We start from the raw sequence: 20,579 nt of genomic DNA, 5'->3' as shown, positions 1-20,579 counted from the left end.
GGTGTTGCTCCTGTACCAGAAGTGTGATTGGAGTCTTTCCCACTGACGTAAGCTAGAGAGGAGTATTCTCATAGAGAACAGTGATGTAATGGACTGTGAAGGTACTAGTCAGTCTCCTTTTTGCTTCCTCTCCCTCTCTGTCTCACTGTTTCTCCCTCCCTCCCCTCTCTGTTCCCATCTCTGTTTTTTTTTTTCTTTTCCTTTTTGTCTTGGCAGGCTAGTCCTTCTATTCCTTTGGGATATCTGAAATCAAACCCAACAGCTCCCTCGCTTGGTCACAAAGAGGAATTACATCTAGATATGACTGCTGTTACTTGCATAGTCTCCATGTGCATATGTTTAATCTACCCATAAGACTGTTGCTTCTCCCTCCTCCTCTTTCTTCTGATATTTCATTCAGTTGCCAGCCACCGCTCAGTGTTATGCTGTACTTAGATCAGTCCTTAAATGGTTTGTCAGATACTTTCCAAACACAGATAGTTCTTTTGTCACATTAACTGTCAAAACTGTGAAACATTAATTAGACTCAAGTTCCCACTAAGGAGTCCCATGCTAGTGCGTCCCCTCCTCTTCTCCTCCCCTTTCTTTTCTTCTGTCCTTGTTCTCTGTCTTCATCAAAGAAGAACAGCCAGCTTTCTCTGCCCCTGGGAGACATCACGACGAGACAGACAAACCTCCCAGCCCTCTCCTCTACTTGACCATCTCAATGTGAGCAGAAAAAAAAAGGTGTACACATGTGAAATCAGTAATAGCTGCAGTGTTGTATCCATACACAGAGAAAGACACACTCTCTTGCAGGCTTGACTTTGTCTTGCCGGGTGGCCTCCTTGACTTTCCCTATCTAACATTACAAAGGGTTCAAAGTGCCATAAAAAAAGACACACACAAGCATGTGTACATGCACACACTCTGTAGTTCTTTTCAATTAATTCACCGCTAAGTCAACCTTCTTTCCAAGAAAACCGCAAAAGCAAAAGAAGGAAATAACATACACCCACACACACACACACACAACAACAACAAATATATGCATGCTGGTGCATGTTGGCATGCACACGCGTGCATTATGCATGAAAACAAACACACACCTATACAGTGCAGCTAGACATGTATTATACATACACACACGTGCACAAATACCAAAGTGCAATGGGGATTTTGAGAGAGGAAGCCCACAACATAAATATCCAATTACTAAACACATCAAACGCACAGAGGATGAAATATTGATAACTTTGAGATATTTATGTAATCCACAATGGTGCCTTATATAAGTGTTCCATTTGCAAGGAGAAGCAGAAGTGTGCAGGGAGGTATTGTTTTTCTTTTTTTAACATCACAGAAAGAGAAAGAAACTCTGTTGTATGTTGGCAGACAATGGTGTGAGCATATGAGAGCACTGGCTGAAAGCAGTTGAAAATGCACTCCCTCTCTCGCCCTCCAGTTCTCTCTCTCTCTCTCTCTCTCTCTCTCTCTCACCTAAAGTGCTCACACTGAAGATACATGTGTGAGCACTTTGGGTGAGATGTTTCAAACACAACTGGAAACCACATTTGAGAGTGAACTGCATTCAGAGATCCCTCTCGGAGAAATAAGACAACGAGTGAAAATGAAAGCAAAATGACTGATGACTTAATCACTAGTGGAGCTCTACTCTGCTGTTGGATGTACATTTATGAGGGGGAGTGACTGGGATGTTTTATTTGGCAGTTCACGTTTGGTTGTCAATCGTTCGGTGATAAAGCACGTTCCAAGCATATGGAGCTGACGGGGGAAGGTTTCGGGCTTCTGTCTTCACTGCTCTGCTTTGAGCTGCAGATCACAGAGTGTTTGCAAAAGCATAAACAAGCAGGAAAATATGGATTCTCTAATTAATTGTAAATTGTCACCGCTTGAAGTGGGGATGCTGAGTGATGTGTGCATGTAGAGTATGTGTTTGTGTTTTCATGTGTGAGAGAAAAAGAGAGGGGAAAAACAGAGGGGAAGGCTGAATAATTTGACTTAACTTTCGTGTCTTATCAACAAGCCACTCTTCATGGTTTTCCTTTGAAACTGCTGTTCCCCACTAAGGCCGAATAAATTAGAACTCTAAATAGGAATAATAATGAGAGCATACATTATTTCTGTTGTTGGTACTGGTTGATGTTGTTGTTGTTTGTGTCGGCAGGAAGGCTCAGATCTCCATATATGCAAAAAAAAAAAAAAAAAGGTAACTTCCCCACATGTTTTATAAGTTTGGAGGATAATTTTAATGGTGACCCAAAAAGATGTCCTAGATATTTGGTGAACATCCTTTTGAAAAATTCCTGAAACTACAGACAGAGAAACAGAGGGTAGGGAAGAGAGACGGAGAGAGAGAGAGAGAGAGAGAGAGAGAGAGAGAGAATGGAGTAAAGACAGAGAAAACAGAGTAGAGGAAAAAGATCAGATGAAACGGAGCATCTCCCTGTGTCGTGAATGACTTATAAATTCAAACAATTCCCTGCAATGCCAGTCAAAAACATTGTTCTCGTTAGACTACAAAACATTTGTTTATCTCCAAATCTATACTCAGTATGTTAGGTACATCTAGACAGAAGGGAAAATCATATTGAGGATTATGGACATGCAAAAATTGTCAATTTAAACCTACAATTCGAGCATGGTGCCCTGCTCCGAATGAGTGTATTAGCCTGGGTGGGGTCCTACTGCCACTGCCCTTTAGGGAATTCCCTGATGGAGTATAAAAATATATAAAGACAATAAAACTAGACAGTTGTCTGTTGTGTAATTGACATTTTAGTGTCTAATGTAAGGCCTGGAGGCAAATCTTACCCTGCAATGTACTACTTAGTGTAAGATCAAATGAAATAATGATAAAGTTAAAGAAACACACCGATTGACCCAACCTGATTATTTCTGTTGCTAATGTAGAATAAGTATATCTTTCATGGGCTGGCATGTGTAATGCAGGAGTCATCTATTTGCCTGAACTGTGTAGCTTAATGGAGCAATAGATAGAGCCCCCCCCCCCCCCCCCCCTTTTTTTTATTTCATTCCATTGTTTTCAATTATTCTGTCTGCTTAAAGGCAAGTGCATTTCATTTTTTTTTTAAATCTCTTCACTTCTTTGACCCTGACCCCATATTTTGAAGAAGGGTAACTAAGTGCATCACCACAGGAAATAAGGGAGGGCAAATCCTTTCTCATGATGAAATGAAACATGCAAACACACACCGCCAGTAGACATAAAAAGGAAAAACAAGGGGGAAAAAATGCATTTGATCATGGATTGCTTACAGGTGGCAAATGTCTCAAAACTGGAAAATTCATTGCTTTCCTTGTGGGTAGATGACACTCATTAGCAAGTAGCAAGTACTGCTGTTTTTTTCTGCATAAACGTGATACAGACAAGAGTGAAGCTACATACCTAAAAATGGAGGCCTGACAATAATAAAAACCTTGGTTTCTTGATGAAAAAGCTCTTTGAGCGCTTTTTGACCCATGCAAAATTACAAAATCTGTGAATGACCAAATCATATTATGTACATCTGCAAGCATATACACATATAACGCCATTTTTGTTCAAATCACCAATACTGAGTCGCCTTAAATTGTGTGCTGTGTGTTTAAAGTGATTGCTATTCAGTATTTCTGGGGCTGATAAATAGGTAATGTTAGTGTGTACAGTCAGGGTAGAGGTTAATGTTGGTTCCTCACCTCCACTGCCCTTTCTTCATGGAGAGCACCTCTGAAATTCCAACACTGACATGTGAAATACGGACAGCAGCTCCTATGGTCTCACAGCACCACACAAGGTGCTGCTACTCCCAACCCTAAATATAGAGCAGCTTCAGAGGCTGCACACTTTATAGAATTTCCCTCTGGTTAGATTATGAGTATAAGATAAAATAATAGAATAGGGGTTATTTTAGTCACCTGTGGGGAAATCCATTACATACTCTATGAACTCTTTATGAACATTTGCATTCATAAAGAGATGATTTTTAAGTTTGTAATGGTTCCAGGTTTTTACATTCTGTTTGTTGTGTTTTGGTATTTTTGATTGGGTGCTTCAAGTTTCTCCTGGCTCCTGTGTCCTCCTGTCCATCTCACTGTGATTAGCGTTAGCTTTCATGTGCGTGTTAGCGTTTGCTTATTTCCTTTTTTTACATAGTCAATAGTTTTGATTTTACTCTCTGCCCTGTCATTATTGTCTTAACCATTTTCTGACTGCTCTTGTCTGTGTCTTGTTCCCGTTTATTTGTCTCATTTCAGGCTATCAACAGGTCTCATAACGATGTCTGTTTGAACCTATAACTGAGTTTTCTGGTGTTTCTCATGGAAACGGTGATCAAGTCTAACTGTGACTATATGTTCATGTTCGTGTGTGTGTGTGTGTGTGTGTGTGTGTGTTAGGGTAGTATACATGGATACAGTATGCATCTTTGTAATAATCCCCCTCTCCTAGACTCAGTCACAAGCCAAGTATGAGGTGCTACTGCCTGGTAGCACAAAGCACAATGTGAAGCTCATGTGACTGTATTAACCTTTCAGGCCAAATCTCCTGGAGTCACGAATGAGAGAGAGAGAGAGAGCGAGAGAGTGAGAGAGATCAGAAAGTAAAAGTTGAAGAGGCTTTAAAAGCATGAAACAAAGCAAGCAGAGAACAAAACAACTGAGTTATGTCTTGTTGCTCCTCTGAAGCAACCAAGTCTCAGTTTCTATCTATGGTTTGTTTTGACACAGAGTCTCTTAATATGCAGAAGTGCAGATTTGGCAGTGAATTGTCAAGTAAATCAAAATGAAGCAGGGAGCACTGTGCAGCACCACATGTGGCTTCAAAGCAACACAAAAAACCACAGAGAATAACACCAACATGTTCTTATACTAACACTGATGGTTACAAAAGAAGAAGAAAAAAAAAGCCACGATTATTTCCATATCTGGTTTTGTAGCTTGGAGCAGACCAATAAACTGATGAGTCTGAAAGATAATCAACTGGTGGACGATGGAATGTCGATGATTTGATGACAAGGATTTATAGTATTGCCATGCTGGACTTGCAGTGAGAGAATCAATGGAGCCTTTGGTCAGGATCAGATGATTTCATTGAAAACCAAGCTACTTTAAAGCTTCCCAGAGGGGCGCCTATTATTAGGCAGATCACAATGCAGCTAGGGTATGATCTATCAAAAGCATTACTTTTTCTTACAGGAGGGGGAGGGGTTGGGAGGAGAAGGGGGGAAGTGGGGGGAGGGTTGAAGGTGGCAGAAAGATGGTAGACGAATTTCCAAGGAATAAAACAATGTCAATTTCATATTTTAAAATTGGGATTCTTAACACTTCTTCAAACTGATTTTAGACCATAACAGCCTCAAATTTCATTTCACACAGATGCGGCAATGAATGAATAAAGGTATTTATGATTTGTATAAATGGCTCATGTCGTGCTACCAAAGTTGATGACAGCGAGTGTTTAGCATGACGATAAATAGTTCCAAGAATTAAGCAGCTGCTTTTGAAGTTTGACGGCTATAACCAAAGAAATAACATGTCTGTCTAAACTTTACATGCAACCATAAAATTTTATGGAGAACTATCCAATGAGTCCTCAGATATCCCCGTCTGTAATGTATAGGCGGACAGCCTGAGCAGCACTAGCGATATGGAGGTAGCATGTGGTAAGGTAGGTCTAGCAGTAGCATAATGTTTGTTTAGTTACTTGATTCTGTTGTTGTACTCTTACAATATGGATATGCATGCTTACTTCAATGACTGCGTCCACAGAGAAAAAAAATAATCTGTCCAAGTGGGTGTTTAGTGCTCTTGGAATGCCTCTGTGATGCTAACCTAGACGTGAATATAAATAAACTGCTGCACAAAAACCCACCTAGGGATTTTTCATTGCCTCTAGCCATACACTATGTACATTCACAGAAAGATTCCAATTAATGTAACACCTGCTTCCAATTTCCTTGGATTTCTACACTAATCATGCAATCAAGAGACTGAATAGAAACACCCTAGATGCAACAATCTGAAACCATGAGGCATCACTGTGCTGTTTTAATCTTTGCTTTACACACAAGACTGGTAACAGAGAAGTGTGTATCTTGGTAGAAGGAAATGCTTTCTATAATAAACAACCTGATAATAACATGGGAGCCAGTTTGATTCTTTTTACAGTGTGAACTAACTCAGAAAATATTTTTAAAATATTATGAACTTTTGCTTCTGCTTTCTTTAGCACTGTTTCAGGCCCAAATGGTTGCATCACTCATGCCCCAGACTCACACCTTCCTTATAATTGCTCCTCCAGAGTTCACTGTGTGTGTGTGACATGCTGTCCATGCTTCACCACAACCCCTGTAAGAGTCTCAAAAGCATTTAGCACTATAGTGCTACTTTATGTAACGACACCATAGAGACACCTGGTGGAACGGAGAAACCTTGAGATGACGATATTTAACGTAGTGATGTTTGTTTTTCACCCTCCCTCATTTCTTCGTCACGTACTAGCATCACACTCCTTTGGGCAGGCCGCATTTACCATCCGACCATCTGGAGGCTACGCAATCAGTGTATGTCTTGTGGTGGTGTGCACACTCACACTTGGCATTTGAGCAAGGTTTTTAGGAACAAAAGAAGTTAAAAGAATCTTCCTGGAAGTTCTGTGATTGTTCTGTGAGTACACATTTGGAGTACACATGGAGTACTGCACTTTGAATGGATTCCTGGTGGTTTTGATGATAAAAGGTAGGGAAGTAATATGTAGTTGTGATTATGTATATAGTATTGTGATATTGTGATGAAAAGAGCCACATTTGCTTGCTGACTCCAAGCCACCAGTTTATTTAACAATAATGTCCAAAATGACTGAATAATGGCATGACTGAGTGACGGAACAAGTAGAAATAGACATGTCTTTAGATTTGATGTATTGACAATCCTTAGGCACGTTAAATCATCAACATTCATCATCCCTGTCAATATAAAATAAAAATCATTAGCCATACTATACTCCAGATTGTTTGGTGTTTACTATGTCCTTAGGTCTGTCTAGCTCGATCCAGTCCTCGACTGAGGGAACTCACCACTATGGACAGACCTCACCACAGGAACCAGAGCTACCCCTTGCAAAGATGGTGCCAGCAGTAGTGTCCCCTCCTAGCCTGAAGGAGGTGCAGCAGGCTGTGCATGAAGTCTCAGAGCAGGTGGAGGGTCGTGAGGCAGAGGAAGTGCTGAAAGAGCTGCTGGACAGGGTGGTAGAGGCCGCTCTCGGACAAGTGGATGGAGGGAGTGATGCAAAAGTGGATCCGGGCACAGTCCAGAAAGCACCTGGGGAAGAAGTCGACTCTCAGGCAGATGAAAATATGGGTGTTGGTGAAGATGCTAGTGTCGAAGAGAAGCAGGATGAAGCAGAGGTGGATGCATCTAAAGATATATCTAGAGGAGTTGTCATGGAGGAGGATAAAATAGAAGCTGGATCTGTGAAGAAAACCACAGAAGGTGATGAAACTGGAGTCAGAGAAGCAGACAGTGTGAAGGTCATTGACGAGACCTTAGGAACTGAATATTATGATGAGGTTGTAGAGAGAGTTGTAGCTGAAACAAGGGGGGATTTAACTGGAATGGGGAGAGTTCAGGAGAACAACAGAGATATAGCTATACTGTCAGAAGAAAAAAGTGCAATTGGAACAGAAATACAGGAAATAAAGGAAACTCCACCTATTGAGGTGGCTGTACACAGAGAGCCAGAGCAGCAGACTGTTGGAGAGTCTGAACTTAATCTGGGAGTGGCTGATGTGGAGCAGATAGGACATGATTGGATAAAAGAAGAATCTCTCGAGGAGGAAACTCAGGTAGACAAAATTGAAGGTGAGACAATAGTATGGCCTTCGGACAATTATGACATAGAAGCCACACAAACTATAGTCAAAGAGCCAATAGTAGAGGAGGAAGAGGTAAACATAGCAAAAGAGCCAAATGGACCAGAAGAAGAACAAGAACAAGGTAATTTAGTGGAGGGAGGAGCTGGAGTAGAGGTAGAATTAGGAGGTACAAATGTGGGGGAAGCAAAAGGAGATGACAGTGATGGAGAGAGTGTGATCGAGGAGGACTCAGTGGTGCTGGTGAATAAAAGTGGCGACCAAAAAGAAGCAGAAGAGGAGCAAGTCGCTTTGGAGACTTCAATTGAAAGTGCAAAAGTGGATCAAGGTGAGGTGGAGTTGCAAAAATATAGAAAATGTGCTGCAACTGAAGTGTAACCTACACCAAGAAATGAGGTTTCAGTCTATAATCCTTTATCTTTTAGACAGAAAAAGTTTTAGCTGCCATATTAACTTTACACAGTACATCTGTATCTGTTAACTGTCTGAAATGTAGACTATCTAAAACCAGCTTATAATTTGGGTCATAAAAACTTAAAGCTGCAACAGTCTTTGCATTTGCATTAGACTCAACAGATTTGGTTAAGTATTGCATTGTTTGCATCTTAACATGCTCTGAAAAAGGTAAGACCTTGAATTAGGCCTTTCAGTGCACTTCACAAAAATACTGGTTACTAGACTGTGTCCAACAAACTAAATAATATGAATAAGAACATTTAACACTAGCTGGTTCTGTTTTGTTTACTCAGACAAATCTTTTGGTAGCAAACAGAAGTTTCTACTCTGAGTACACTGATGTAAACATGAATAATTTATCAGTCTAAACTTCCAGTTCTCCATGTCCAATTGTTATTGTGGCGCATACAAAAATGGACTTGTGAAACACATTTTCCACTACAAATGCACACAAATCATGACCCATCACTGCTTCTTAGCTACACCATATTTGTACATTAGTCTACATTACACTGGTCCACTTGACAAACCCTTAGTCTAAACTGCTTGGCTTTTTTTTCATGTGTGTGTCACATACCAAACCTCACTTCTAGATGTGGCGGGGATCTCTGGCCCAGAACCTGATGATGGTGCTGGCATCACCATAGAGCAGAGCCCTGAGAACCAGGCTTCCACTGCTGACTTATTCCTCATTGATGTGGAGACTGAAGAAAAAAATCTTAGTGATGAGAAATTTAATGGCAATGAGATCATCACCCCAACCAATGACCTTTTCCCATATTACCCAGTTGATGCTCAACCTACACTGGATAATTTTATGAATGACGTTCTAGCTGAAGACCCCAGGACCAAAGGAGAGGCACTGGGGGAAACCAATGAGCTAGTTAAAGATCCAGCTATAACAACAGGTAAAATTATATAAAAAGCAAAACAACACATGCATTACAGTTGACTATTCATATAGCACAAATGCAAGCATGGTAGGTACAGCAGTCTTGCTGTAGCAGCTGTAACTGAAAGTCATATATTATATTTGCTCTAGTTCTCAAACCCTTTTAGAAACACATCCTAAGCTATAAATAGTTTGGGGACTATTCAACAGGAGATTTTTTTCTTTTCAGATTAAAAACTTGGGCAGAATAAAGAAGAAGAAAACACATCATTATCATGATTCTGCCAGCAAAATATGCAGATGGCCAACTTGAAGTTGTTCCATTTCAGTAAGCAATGGAGCAGGCTAACTATACTCTAACTGGTGGGGGAAGACCAGAAAGTTGGGACCATCCTGTCACACATGCTACAACATGCTATTTTCTGCCTCTTGTATTTGCTTCACACTTCTTTTTTTTTTTTTCTTAGAATCCAGCGCCATTATTCACATGCCAGTTTGAGCTGGCACAATTTTACTGGCAGACTGTTTAAAATGATATAGCACTAGCACAGAAAGGTCTTCTTTCATGAAAAAACCCCCTGACGTGTAATTAAACTGCACACATTTCATAGAAGAGCTTCCCGTTTGTGCATTCGATGGGCAGTTTGACACACTCGTGGCTGCCCATCAGAATTAAATCCAATGCCTTCCACCTGCTCTGCCCTACAGTTTTTTTTCCTCTCTCTACCTTATTGAATCTGTTTAGAATCAACTGAACTAGGCCTGGAAACATGGAAGATTGGAGCTGTTACTGCTGCAGTTTTCCTGGTTTTGGAGACCGTTGTCATCATTATCTATATCATCAAATGTCGTCACAGAAACAAGTAAGAAGCACCAGCTTCCATTCACTTGATCTACAGGAACACTCATTCAAAACTTACAGCCCCCGAGACACTGAAATTACAGCCCTATTCAACAATGCCTACCTTGTTAATCTCTCACCAACAGTATTCCTTTAAAGCCTGCCTTCCATTGTTATACACTGATTAGGTTTGACTACAAACAGCCTAGTTTTTATGCACATTTCTTTTGCAACACAAATTTGTACAATACCATTGCATGAATTTGTGTCTGACTCAGTAATTGTAAAGCATTTTTTTTTCCTTTTAATTATTTTCATGAAGAAGAATGTAAATAATATTTGTTGCATTTACGCTGGTGTCGGCCGCCTTCCACTGCTTCTTCTCTGATATCTGAAACAAATAGTTTGATTGCTAGTTGTAGCAACAAAAGTGCTACAATCACAGATGGGACTCACAGCAGAACTGGCACATGATTGCTTTCCATGTTGCCTGAGCTCAAGGTAACATTTCAGCACGGATACATGATGAAATCAGAAGACCGTATCCAGTGTTGGGTCAGTATTTCCTCCTCTGTTCACAAAGGAGAACGGTCTTTCTTCAGTTATATATTCGGGTACTTTTTATTTCTCCACATGACTCATTGCAACGTGTAGTTAATTTGTAGAAGGTCAAGAGTAAGCAACAAGAGTAATAATAGTGATAAAGGGATATTGTTTATGTGTTTGTGTCATTGCAGCACCCTGGCCCTACAGCGTGCATGTGAGGAAGGGTGTGTTGAACCAGAGGCAACTACCGGAGATGACTACAGTGATGACACACTGCCTGCAGGCAGTGGTGACCCTCAACAGTATGTTCTCACTAATATCTCTTGTAGTGTTATAGATACATACAGTGGAGATAAGAGGAGCTGCAAAAATAAAGGAAAAGCACAACATTAAGAGTCATCAAAAGCTGCCAGAATTTTTCCCAAGTGATTTTAGCTCTGGTGCTTGGAGTGTAATCTAACACACATAACCCGTGCTTCTGAAATCTTCCATAGGTGTTCACTTGAGTTGAGATCTGCTGACTGCAAAGTCACATTCGAGGCATATAATGTACAGTGTTCAAATTTTTCTTAAAGCCTAGCATTCTTTTACTCCATTTCACCAATTTTTTCTTATTCTGTTACCCATCCATATAGGTGTGCAATATAAAATATTACTAAACTAAAATTTTTTCTTAAAAAATGAGGGAACACTTATCAGCTTATTGGTCGTCACAATATAATACAGAATCAGTTAAACTTCAGGGAAATCAATCTGTCCTGTTAGGAACCATAAACCACTGCAAATCCATTTCACTGGCTCAAATTCATTTCAAAAACAAAAAAAAAAAAAAAAACAAAAACAAAAAAGAATGACTTTGCTTTCTTCTTATCCCTCCTGACAGATTTTTCTCTAATTTTGCTTTTTGTTAGTTTCATTACCACTGGTAACATGAGACAGTACTTGCAGCCAGTTCAGGGCACATCCATACATGCCATCTCAAGAGTGTGGAAGAGATACTCCAGCTTATTAATTAATCAAAGACCCAGACAAAGTTTTCATTCTTTTGAAAGCCTGACTCTTAGTCTTGTCCATCCTAATTGGGAAAATCAAAAACCTGTTTTATTTGTTATTATCTATCGTCCACCTGGTCCCTACTCAGAGTTTCTGTCTGATTTCTCAGACTTTTTATCTGATTTAGTGCTCAGTTCAGATAAAATAATTATAGTGGGTGATTTTAACATCCATGTAGATGCTGAGAATGACAGCCTCAACACTGCATTTAACCTATTGTTAGATTCATTTGGCTTCTCTCAAAATGTAAAGGAGCCCACCCACCACTTTAATCATACTCTGGATCTTGTCCTAACATATGGCATAGAAACTGAAGACTTAACAGTATTCCCTGAAAGCCCCCTCCTGTCTGATCATTTCTTAGTAACATTTACATTTACTTTAATGGATTACACAGCAGTGGGGAATAAGTTTTATTACAGTAGAAGTCTTTCTGAAAGTGCTGTAACTAAGTTTAAGGATCTAATTCCTTCATTGTTATGCTCTTCAGTGCCATGTGCCAACACAGTGCAGAGCAGCTACCTAAACTCTGCTCCCAGTGAGGTCGATTATCTCGTCAATAGTTTTACATCCTCACTGCGTATAACTTTGGATACTGTGGCTCCTCTGAAAAGGAAAGCTTCAAATCAGAAGTGCCTGACTCCGTGGTATAATTCACAAACGCACAGCTTAAAGCAGATAACCCGAAAGCTGGAGAGGGAATGGCGTCTCACTAAATTAGAAGATGCTCATTTAGCCTGGAAAAAGAGTTTGTTGCTCTATAAAAAAGCCCTCCGTAAAGCTAGGACATCTTACTATTCATCATTAATTGAAGAAAATAAGAACAACCCCAGGTTTCTTTTCAGCACTGTAGCCAGGCTGACAAAGAGTCAGAGCTCTGTAGAGCCGAGTATTCCTTTTACATTAACTAGTAGTGACTTCATGGATTTCTTTACTAATAAAATTTTAGACATTCGAGAAAAAATTATTCATAACCATCTCAAAGATTATTCTTCATGTTCGGCTGCTTTCAGCACTGCTGGTATTTGCAGAGGTGGCAAAAGTACTGACATTCTGTACTTAAGTAGAAGTACAAGTACTTGTGTTAAAAAATACTTTAGTAAAAGTCGAAGTACTGGTTCAACTTCTTTACTTAAGTAAAAGTAAAAAAGTACAGGCTCTGAAATGTACTCAAAGTAAGAAAGTAAAAGTAGTTCTTTGGAGGATGTTTCTACCTGCTATTTTTGTGTAAAACAAACCGAAACTCATTATATATTATTGTAATAATATAAAATAGTACATGAGAATACAAATGTTATTCCAATCTAAATTTTAATTCTAATGAATGCACTCAGCTTGAATCTGTTATGTAGGCCACAAACTGTGAAAGGGAATTTAAACACAGCTCTGTTCTCTGTGTCCTCCATAGTAGAGGGTGACTGTGCCTCCACCTAAACACCAACATGAGGATACTCAGGGGTTACAGTGGGATTCAGAAGGTGGAGGAACCCTAAGATCAGCTGTAGTGGCTCTGCATGGGGAGAAGAATCACAGCTTTCTATTGTGAGCTGCAGTAAATGATGTTGGTGTGCAGGCTGTGATCAGCTGACCTGCTGCTGCTCTGAGGTTTACTGCTCTGTGTGGATGAACTGAACTCACAAAGATGTAACCCAGTATTTCACAGCTACCTGAGCTGATCTCCATCCCCTACACTGACAGCATACAGGCTGTAGAAATGTTGGATTCAGTGAATGAATCTCAGCATCAGCAGCTTTGATTCAAACTCATCTCTGCTGCACTGATGTAACCTGTAACTCTGACCATGAGCACAAACACTGTGCTCCAGTCCAACACAGAGCTTTACTGTAAATACAGTACAACAAACTAACCTATTTATTAAACACTAAACTGCAGTATTTTCATAGAATCTTTGAATTACACAAAGTCAGCATACTTCAGTTTGTTTTCCAGTCCTTACCTTTAATTCTAACCTCTTCTTTCTCTCCTGTCCTCTTTCTCCATCTCTGAGTGAACTTCTCTCTCTTTGCTCTCCCTGAAATACAGCAGCTCTTCTTTTAGCTAGCAGACACACTGTGTGACAAACTGCACACACTTTGTGTGTTTGCTGATATTTGTTGAGCATTTAGAAACGTTGCATTTACCTGCCACACGTTACTCCCTTCATGCTCACTCCTCTTCAGTAGCGCTAGCTAAGCTGTTTATGTGCCGCAGCGCAACTTACGGACTCGGTCCGGCCCGATTATAGCGCTATAAATGATACATTAATTATATGGGTTTTTTTAATTTATTTAATTATTTAATCCCTTTGTACGAGATAAGCCCCGGTGATGGAGGATACGCAGTACGATTGTCTCTTATATGTTATTATTCCTCCATTTAGTCTCAGATGTTTGAAGGCGCACTGACCGGAAATGCAAACTTCTCTCTGACGTTAAAAAGTAACGAGTCTGTTTGAAAATGTAAGAAGTAGAAAGTACAGATACTTGCGTAAAAATGTAGGGAGTAAAAGTAAAAAGTAGTCAGAAAAATAAATACTTAAGTAAAGTACAGATACCTGAAAAATCTACTTAAGTACAGTAACGAAGTATTTGTACTTCGTTACTTCCCACCTCTGGGTATTTGTTTAGACTCTTTTGCTCCAGTTGATCTTTCAGAGTTAACTTCAATAGTTACTTCCTCCAAACCAGCAACATGTTTGTTAGATCCCATTCCTACTAGACTGTTCAAAGAAGTCTTTCCAATTATTGATGCTTCAATCTAAAAATGATCAATCAGTCTTTATTAGTTGGCTATGTACCACAGACCTTCAAGGTGGCTGTAATTAAACCTCTACTTAAAAAGCCATCACTTGACCCAGCTGTCTTAGCTAATTATAGGCCAATCTCCAACCTTCCTTTTCTCTCAAAGATTCTTGAAAGAGTAGTTGTAAAACAGCTAACTGATCATCTGCAGAGGAACGGTTTATCTGAAGAGTTTCAGTCAGGTTTCAGAATTCATCACAGTACAGAAACAGCATTAGTGAAGGTTACAAATGATCTTCTTAGAGCCTCTGACAGTGGACTCATCTCTGTTCTTGTCCTGTTGGACCTCAGTGCAGCTTTTGATACTGTTGACCATAACATTCTATTACAGAGATTAGAGCTTGCTATAGGTATTAAAGGTACTGCACTGCAGTGGTTTGAATCATATTTATCTAATAGACTCCAATTTGTTCATGTAAATGGGGAGTCTTCTTCACACACTAAGGTTAATTATGGAGTTCCACAGGGTTCTGTGCTAGGACCAATTTTATTTACATTATACATGCTTCCCTTAGGCAGTATTATTAGAAAGCACTGCATCAATTTTCATTGTTATGCAGATGATACTCAGCTTTACCTATCAATGAAGCCAGATGACACACATCAATTAGTTAAACTGCAGGAATGTCTTAAAGATATTAAGGCCTGGATGACCTCTAATTTCCTGCTTCTAAATTCAGATAAAACTGAAATTCTTGTTCTCGGCCCCACAAATCTTAGAAACATGGTGTCTAACCAGATACTTACTCTGGATGGCATTACTTTGGCCTCCAGTAACACTGTGAGAAATCTTGGAGTCATTTTTGACCAGGATATGTCCTTCAATGCACATATTAAACAAATATGTAGGACCGCTTTTTTGCATTTGCGCAATATTTCTAAAATTAGAAACATCCTTTCTCAGAGTGATGCTGAAAAGCTCATTCATGCATTTATTACTTCTAGGCTGGATTATTGTAATTCATTATTATCAGGCTGTCCTAAAAGCTTCCTGAAAAGCCTTCAGCTGATCCAAAATGCTGCAGCTAGAGTACTGACAGGGACTAGAAAGAGAGAGCAGATTTCTCCCATATTGGCTTCTCTTCATTGGCTCCCTGTTAAATCTAGAATAGAATTTAAAATTCTTCTCCTCACATACAAGGTCTTGAGTAATCAGGCACCATCTTATCTCAAAGACCTCATAGTACCATATCACCCCAACAGAGCACTTCGCTCTCAGACTGCTGGCTTACTTGTGGTTCCTAGGATACTTAAGAGTAGAATGGGAGGCAGAGCCTTCAGCTTTCAGGCGCCTCTTCTGTGGAACCAGCTTCCAACTTGGATTCGGGAGACAGACACCCTCTCTATTTTTAAGATTAGGCTTAAAACTTTCCTTTATGATAAAGCTTATAGTTAGGGCTGGATCAGGTGACCCTGAACCATCCCTTAGTTATGCTGCTATAGGCCTAGTCTGCTGGGGGGTTCACATAATGCACTGTTTCTCATTCACCTTATTTACTTTGTTTATACTCCACTCTGCATTTAATCATTAATTGATATTAATCTCTGGCTCTCTTCCACAGCATGTCTTTCTCTCCCCTCAGCCCAACCGGTCGCGGCAGATGACTGCCCCTCCCTGAGCCTGGTTCTGCTGGAGGTTTCTTCCTGTTAAAAGGGAGTTTTTCCTTTCCGCTGTCGCCAAGTGCTGCTCATAGGGGGTCGTTTTGACTGTTGGGTTTTCTCTGTATTATTGTAGGGTCTTTACCCACAATACAAAGCGCCTTGAGGTGACAGTTTGTTGTGATTTGGCGCTATATAAATAAAATTGAATTGAATTGAATTGAATTGAATTGAATACTAGGAGACTGACCATTATACAAGGAGAGCTTTACAGGTCTTCGACCCATCTCAAGACCAGTATCTGCTCCTTTGCATGAGGAGGAACAGGAGGAGCACTGCCAAAACCCTACAAAATGACCACCAGTGGGCTCTGGACCATTAAGGGTTCCCTTAACTTTTTTGAACACTGTGTTTTTTTTTAGGACAAGCAAGCACAAACAACCTTCACAGATGTTGAAATAAAACTGAAGCGGAATAAGCTGTTTGGCATTGGCAGAGAAGATTTGTTAAGTTTTGTCATAGGCGCAACCCACATACTCAATTCTGCTGCTCAAGCCGCAAATGCATTTTCCTTACAAATGTGGCACCATTTGAGGGGAAATAAAGAGGCTTTCCAACAGTATAAGATTTATTGCCAAGAAGCATTGTTACAACAACCAAACACAAATTTCCTTACTTTTTCTGTTAAGTTTAGTATACATGTCTCAGTGTACAAAGAGTACTTATCTTGTTCATCTGTTGCAGTCACGTTGATACTGTTTCAGTCTCTTTGCCACTTACACTAACCAGATTCTTCCATTGTGACCTGACTAAACATCACGTACTGAGCTACAGTACAAACTTGTGGCTCTCAGGAACCACCAGCTGTGTGCTTCTCAGCTGATTCCCTCTTGGCTGGTTAACAGTGTGCTAGCTCCAGGATTCTGCTCAAAATGTCACATGGGAATGTGAGTCCCATGAACCCAGAGCATTACTGTGTAATACCACTGCTTTTGCTAATCAGACTAGCAGGCTTGGATCAATAATAAGCCAGAGTTGTGTGCGCACAGCTACTGACCATGTGAAAATATGCATGTTTCATTTTTCATTTATTCCTGTAAGCTCCCGGTGCAGCAACGGGCCGCAACCACACTCCTCCAGCAGATTCGAAAAGATGCATGTGGTGACAATGAATTGTAAGCAAAAAAAAAAGAAGAAAAAGCTGAGACTGAGAGTCTGTATATAACATCACATATGAGCTGACTGTTTGTTGCTTGAGTGAGTGAATGTGTGCAAGCCCCAAGTAGAAATGTGATGCCTGCCTAGCACAGACAATAACAAATCAGCACTGAATTATTAAAGTCGACACAGTAATTTTGAAATGTGTCTTTGTAGCAGCGGTGACAATCGAATTGTCATCGGGAGAACTAAAATTCCTGTTTGAAACAAAATTCACTTTTAGAATACTTTAAAAAATGTTACTAAAATGTTCTTAGTTAGCATTACCCACCCCCCCACCCCAATAAATACAAATTTTAAATGTATTTCAGGAGTCAAGGGTACTGTAATTCAAACAAATGCAACTGAACAGAACATGCTGTGATTTACAGACACTTCTGTCTTGCATTGAAGGACTTTGAAGCACAATTCAGAGGGAGCTTAGCTGAACTCATAGCTGCAGAAAAAAATCTTACTTAATTTCTCTTTGGAACTTGAAATAAATAAACAAACAAACAACAACAACAACAAAACTTTAAAGTGCTCTGGGATTATTTCTCAGTGGGTTTTAAACTTGAAGCCACGCCCAGCTCACACTTCCATCTTTGAGACCCAACCTGAGTGAATTATCTGGCAGCGCTCTGTCTCATTCAGTCCTCCCATCCATACTGAATGTCTACCTGCCACACTTGAATGCGTGATGCAGATGACCTTGAAAGTCAGAGATGGGAGGATAGAAATGCCTTAATATCCATTTGTAATCAACCAACCTAAACCTCACCTGAGCTTCCAGCTGTGTGGACATTACGCTCATTAAGGAATCTGGGTAACATGCAAAAAATCAGCACACAGGCAACATAATGGAAGTGCACTTAGGACGGCAGCATTGTTGCCCTTGAGGTGTAGTCTACCAGGACATAATAAAAATGCATTCAGGACTTTTTCAAACATTCAGCCAGGAAAGTATCCCCTGCAATTATTCAATAATGTCAAGCGATCAGTTTATATCGAGGTGTGTCATTACCTCCCAGGTATCTCATTCCAGCACAGTTTGTAAGCTTCTCCATCTGGTGTGGAAATCATTAAATAAACAGACCTTCCAGTGAGAATATTAGCATTTAAAGCAGCATATTTAACAGCAGTTTGACAGCTATTATGAACATGCCATTTGAAAGTGTGTTTGAATTTCATTCTTGAAAGGTGCCTGTCTTTGTTCTCGTGTGACGCAAAACAGATTTTATCCTCGTTTGTATGAAATTGATCCTATTTTCCTACTGGTAATTTATACTATTGCACTTGTGTTGTTGTTCCTGCTATCAAACAGCCTTATTTTCTCTCCTTTTATTCATTTCAACGGTTTAATATCTGCCAACTGCCCTACTGTCCTTTCTACCAGGATAGCTGCATTTGACCCATCTAATGTGGCTTCAACCTTGGCCAAAAAAAATATCCAGCGAGGAAATGAGCATGCAATAGCGATGTCAGACCTCCTGCCCAGCTCTACAGATGAGTGGGCCAATGCTGGATCAGGACCAAATTCCTCACAAGACCTCAGGACTTCTATTCTCTAGGGGGTCCAACTGTTTGTTCATTCCTAGTATATCTAAATTAAGCCCAGTGAGCCACCTTCCTCCTCTGTACCCAATCCCACTGAGACAGCCAATGAATGACCTTAAAATTTCAAACCCTAACCAAACCCAGCACACACTGCCTCAGATTCCCAAGTGTAATAACTACTGTACATTCATCTTATACTTAGCACATATGACATTTGTGTTTCTGCATGTGTAAATAAAAAAAAAATGTGTGGATGAGTGAACAGAGGGAAGTGTGCTTTAAAACATTGTGTGCATGTGCAAGTCTGCAAATGTGATAAAACTTTTATGTTTCTACTGCTGTGTGATGGTTTGATGTTTGTAAACTCTTTAGCCACTGGAACTGTTAGTGGCCATATCACTCCTGCTGTACACAACTGCTGAACTGCCACGAGCAATCATTCCAGCTTATCAGCAAGTCTGACAGTTACACAGACTGCCTTATTGAAGTGTCAAACAAACAAACAAACAAAAAAGATTTGATTTTTATTCTTCATAAGTCCTGACTTGTGTATCCTAATTTGTGCTTTGAGTGATATCAAATTAAAATGATAATTGAGGAACGTGTTTGTGATTTTTTATTTTTTTTTCTGTAGTCGCCCTGTACTGTGTGGTTTAGTATATTTGACAGTTTGACCTCAGAAATTAAACAGCTGTCTGTGTCCTTCATTTGTTGGACAAAGGAACATTTTTTGTAGTTTTGCCTCTGTACACTGCCACAGTGGATTGGAGTGCATTAACTGTTTAGGAATTGAAATCAATTTTATACAAAGTACTTTATTTTTAAATACTCAAAAGTATTTGGGCAAACTAACACAATTTTACGTAGGGTGAAAATTCCTGCAGTCAATCACTGCCTGAAGTCTATAACCCGTGGACATCACCATGAGCATCTGCAGCTGTCTTCAGCTGCTTGTGGCTCTTTGTACATTCAGCTTTGGCTTCAGTAAATATAAAGCATGCACTATTGGGATGAGATCAGGTGACTGACTTGGCCACTGAAGAATACGCCGTTTCTTTGCCTTGAGAAACTTTTGAGTCGCTTTTGCAGAATTCTTTGCGTCATCATCCATTTGCATTGTGAAGCACTCTCAGATCAGTTTTGCAGCATTTGGCTGAATCTGAGCAGAGCGTATAGTCCTGTACACTTCACAGTTCATCCTGCTGCTTCTATCTGCAGTCACATCATCAATAAATGCTAGTGATCTGGTCTTGATTATAGACCTTAACAATGATATTCCTACCTCCTCGACAGTGTTCTTGACTTTATTAGCTGGTGTGAAACTATTTTCACACCATGGAAATGCACCTTTGCTGCCTTCTGTGGTCTTGGTGTTGCTGAGCTGGCCAGTGAATATAGCAGAATGTTGATTTGGCCACTCCTAAAGTTTTTGTTTTCTCTCTGATAGGAATATTTAGATTTTTTTTTTTTCAACCTAATCTGGGCCTCCCTCATTTGCATTGACATCTATTTAACATTTCAGTGTAAAGCTATACAGTTTGAGACAGTCTGAATTAACCTCAGATATTATGGCTGCTTCATTCATGAAATTACAAGGGAACCTGGCCATGAAACTGCTCATCAGTCAATTTTTGAGCCTCTGAAAATAGGGGACTTTTTACAAAAATGGCTGCAGTTCCTAAACTTCAAATTTATTGTAAAACCATTTGAATTAAAGCTGAAAGTCTGCACTTCAATCACATCTTGATTGCCTAATTTACAATCTA

The 20,579-nt window shown here is 39.8% G+C and overlaps 1 protein-coding gene across 2 annotated transcripts; it reads left to right on the top strand.

Moving 5' to 3' along the window:
* The first annotated feature begins 6,619 nt into the window (after positions 1-6,619).
* LOC115788094 (uncharacterized) lies at positions 6,620-19,352 on the top strand. 2 transcript variants are annotated; one of them, XM_030740997.1, is made up of 6 exons: positions 6,620-6,738; positions 7,036-8,199; positions 8,921-9,235; positions 9,965-10,082; positions 10,798-10,908; positions 18,653-19,352. In XM_030740997.1, exons 1-6 carry the CDS (start codon positions 6,690-6,692, stop codon positions 18,825-18,827), a joined length of 1,932 nt encoding a protein of 643 aa, XP_030596857.1. In that variant the 5' UTR covers positions 6,620-6,689; the 3' UTR covers positions 18,828-19,352. The 2 variants fall into 2 exon arrangements, with proteins under 2 accessions (XP_030596857.1, XP_030596865.1); XM_030741005.1 differs by lacking the exon at positions 18,653-19,352 and adding an exon at positions 16,023-16,078.
* Positions 19,353-20,579: the final 1,227 nt, after the last annotated feature.

The sequence above is a fragment of the Archocentrus centrarchus genome, chromosome 1 (genome assembly GCF_007364275.1).
Source record: "Archocentrus centrarchus isolate MPI-CPG fArcCen1 chromosome 1, fArcCen1, whole genome shotgun sequence".
In the NCBI taxonomy this organism is placed as follows: Eukaryota; Metazoa; Chordata; class Actinopteri; order Cichliformes; family Cichlidae; genus Archocentrus; species Archocentrus centrarchus.
This window is presented reverse-complemented; position numbering and strand designations above follow the sequence as displayed.

Coding starts and splice junctions, on each gene's coding strand:
- LOC115788094 (XM_030740997.1), top strand. CDS start 6,690: ATGGAGTACTGCACTTTGAATGGATTCCTGGTGGTTTTGATGATAAAA. Junction 10,083..10,797: donor AAATGTCGTCACAGAAACAA/GTAAGAAGCACC, acceptor GTGTCATTGCAG/CACCCTGGCCCTACAGCGTG. Junction 10,909..18,652: donor GGCAGTGGTGACCCTCAACA/GTATGTTCTCAC, acceptor CCTTTCTACCAG/GATAGCTGCATTTGACCCAT.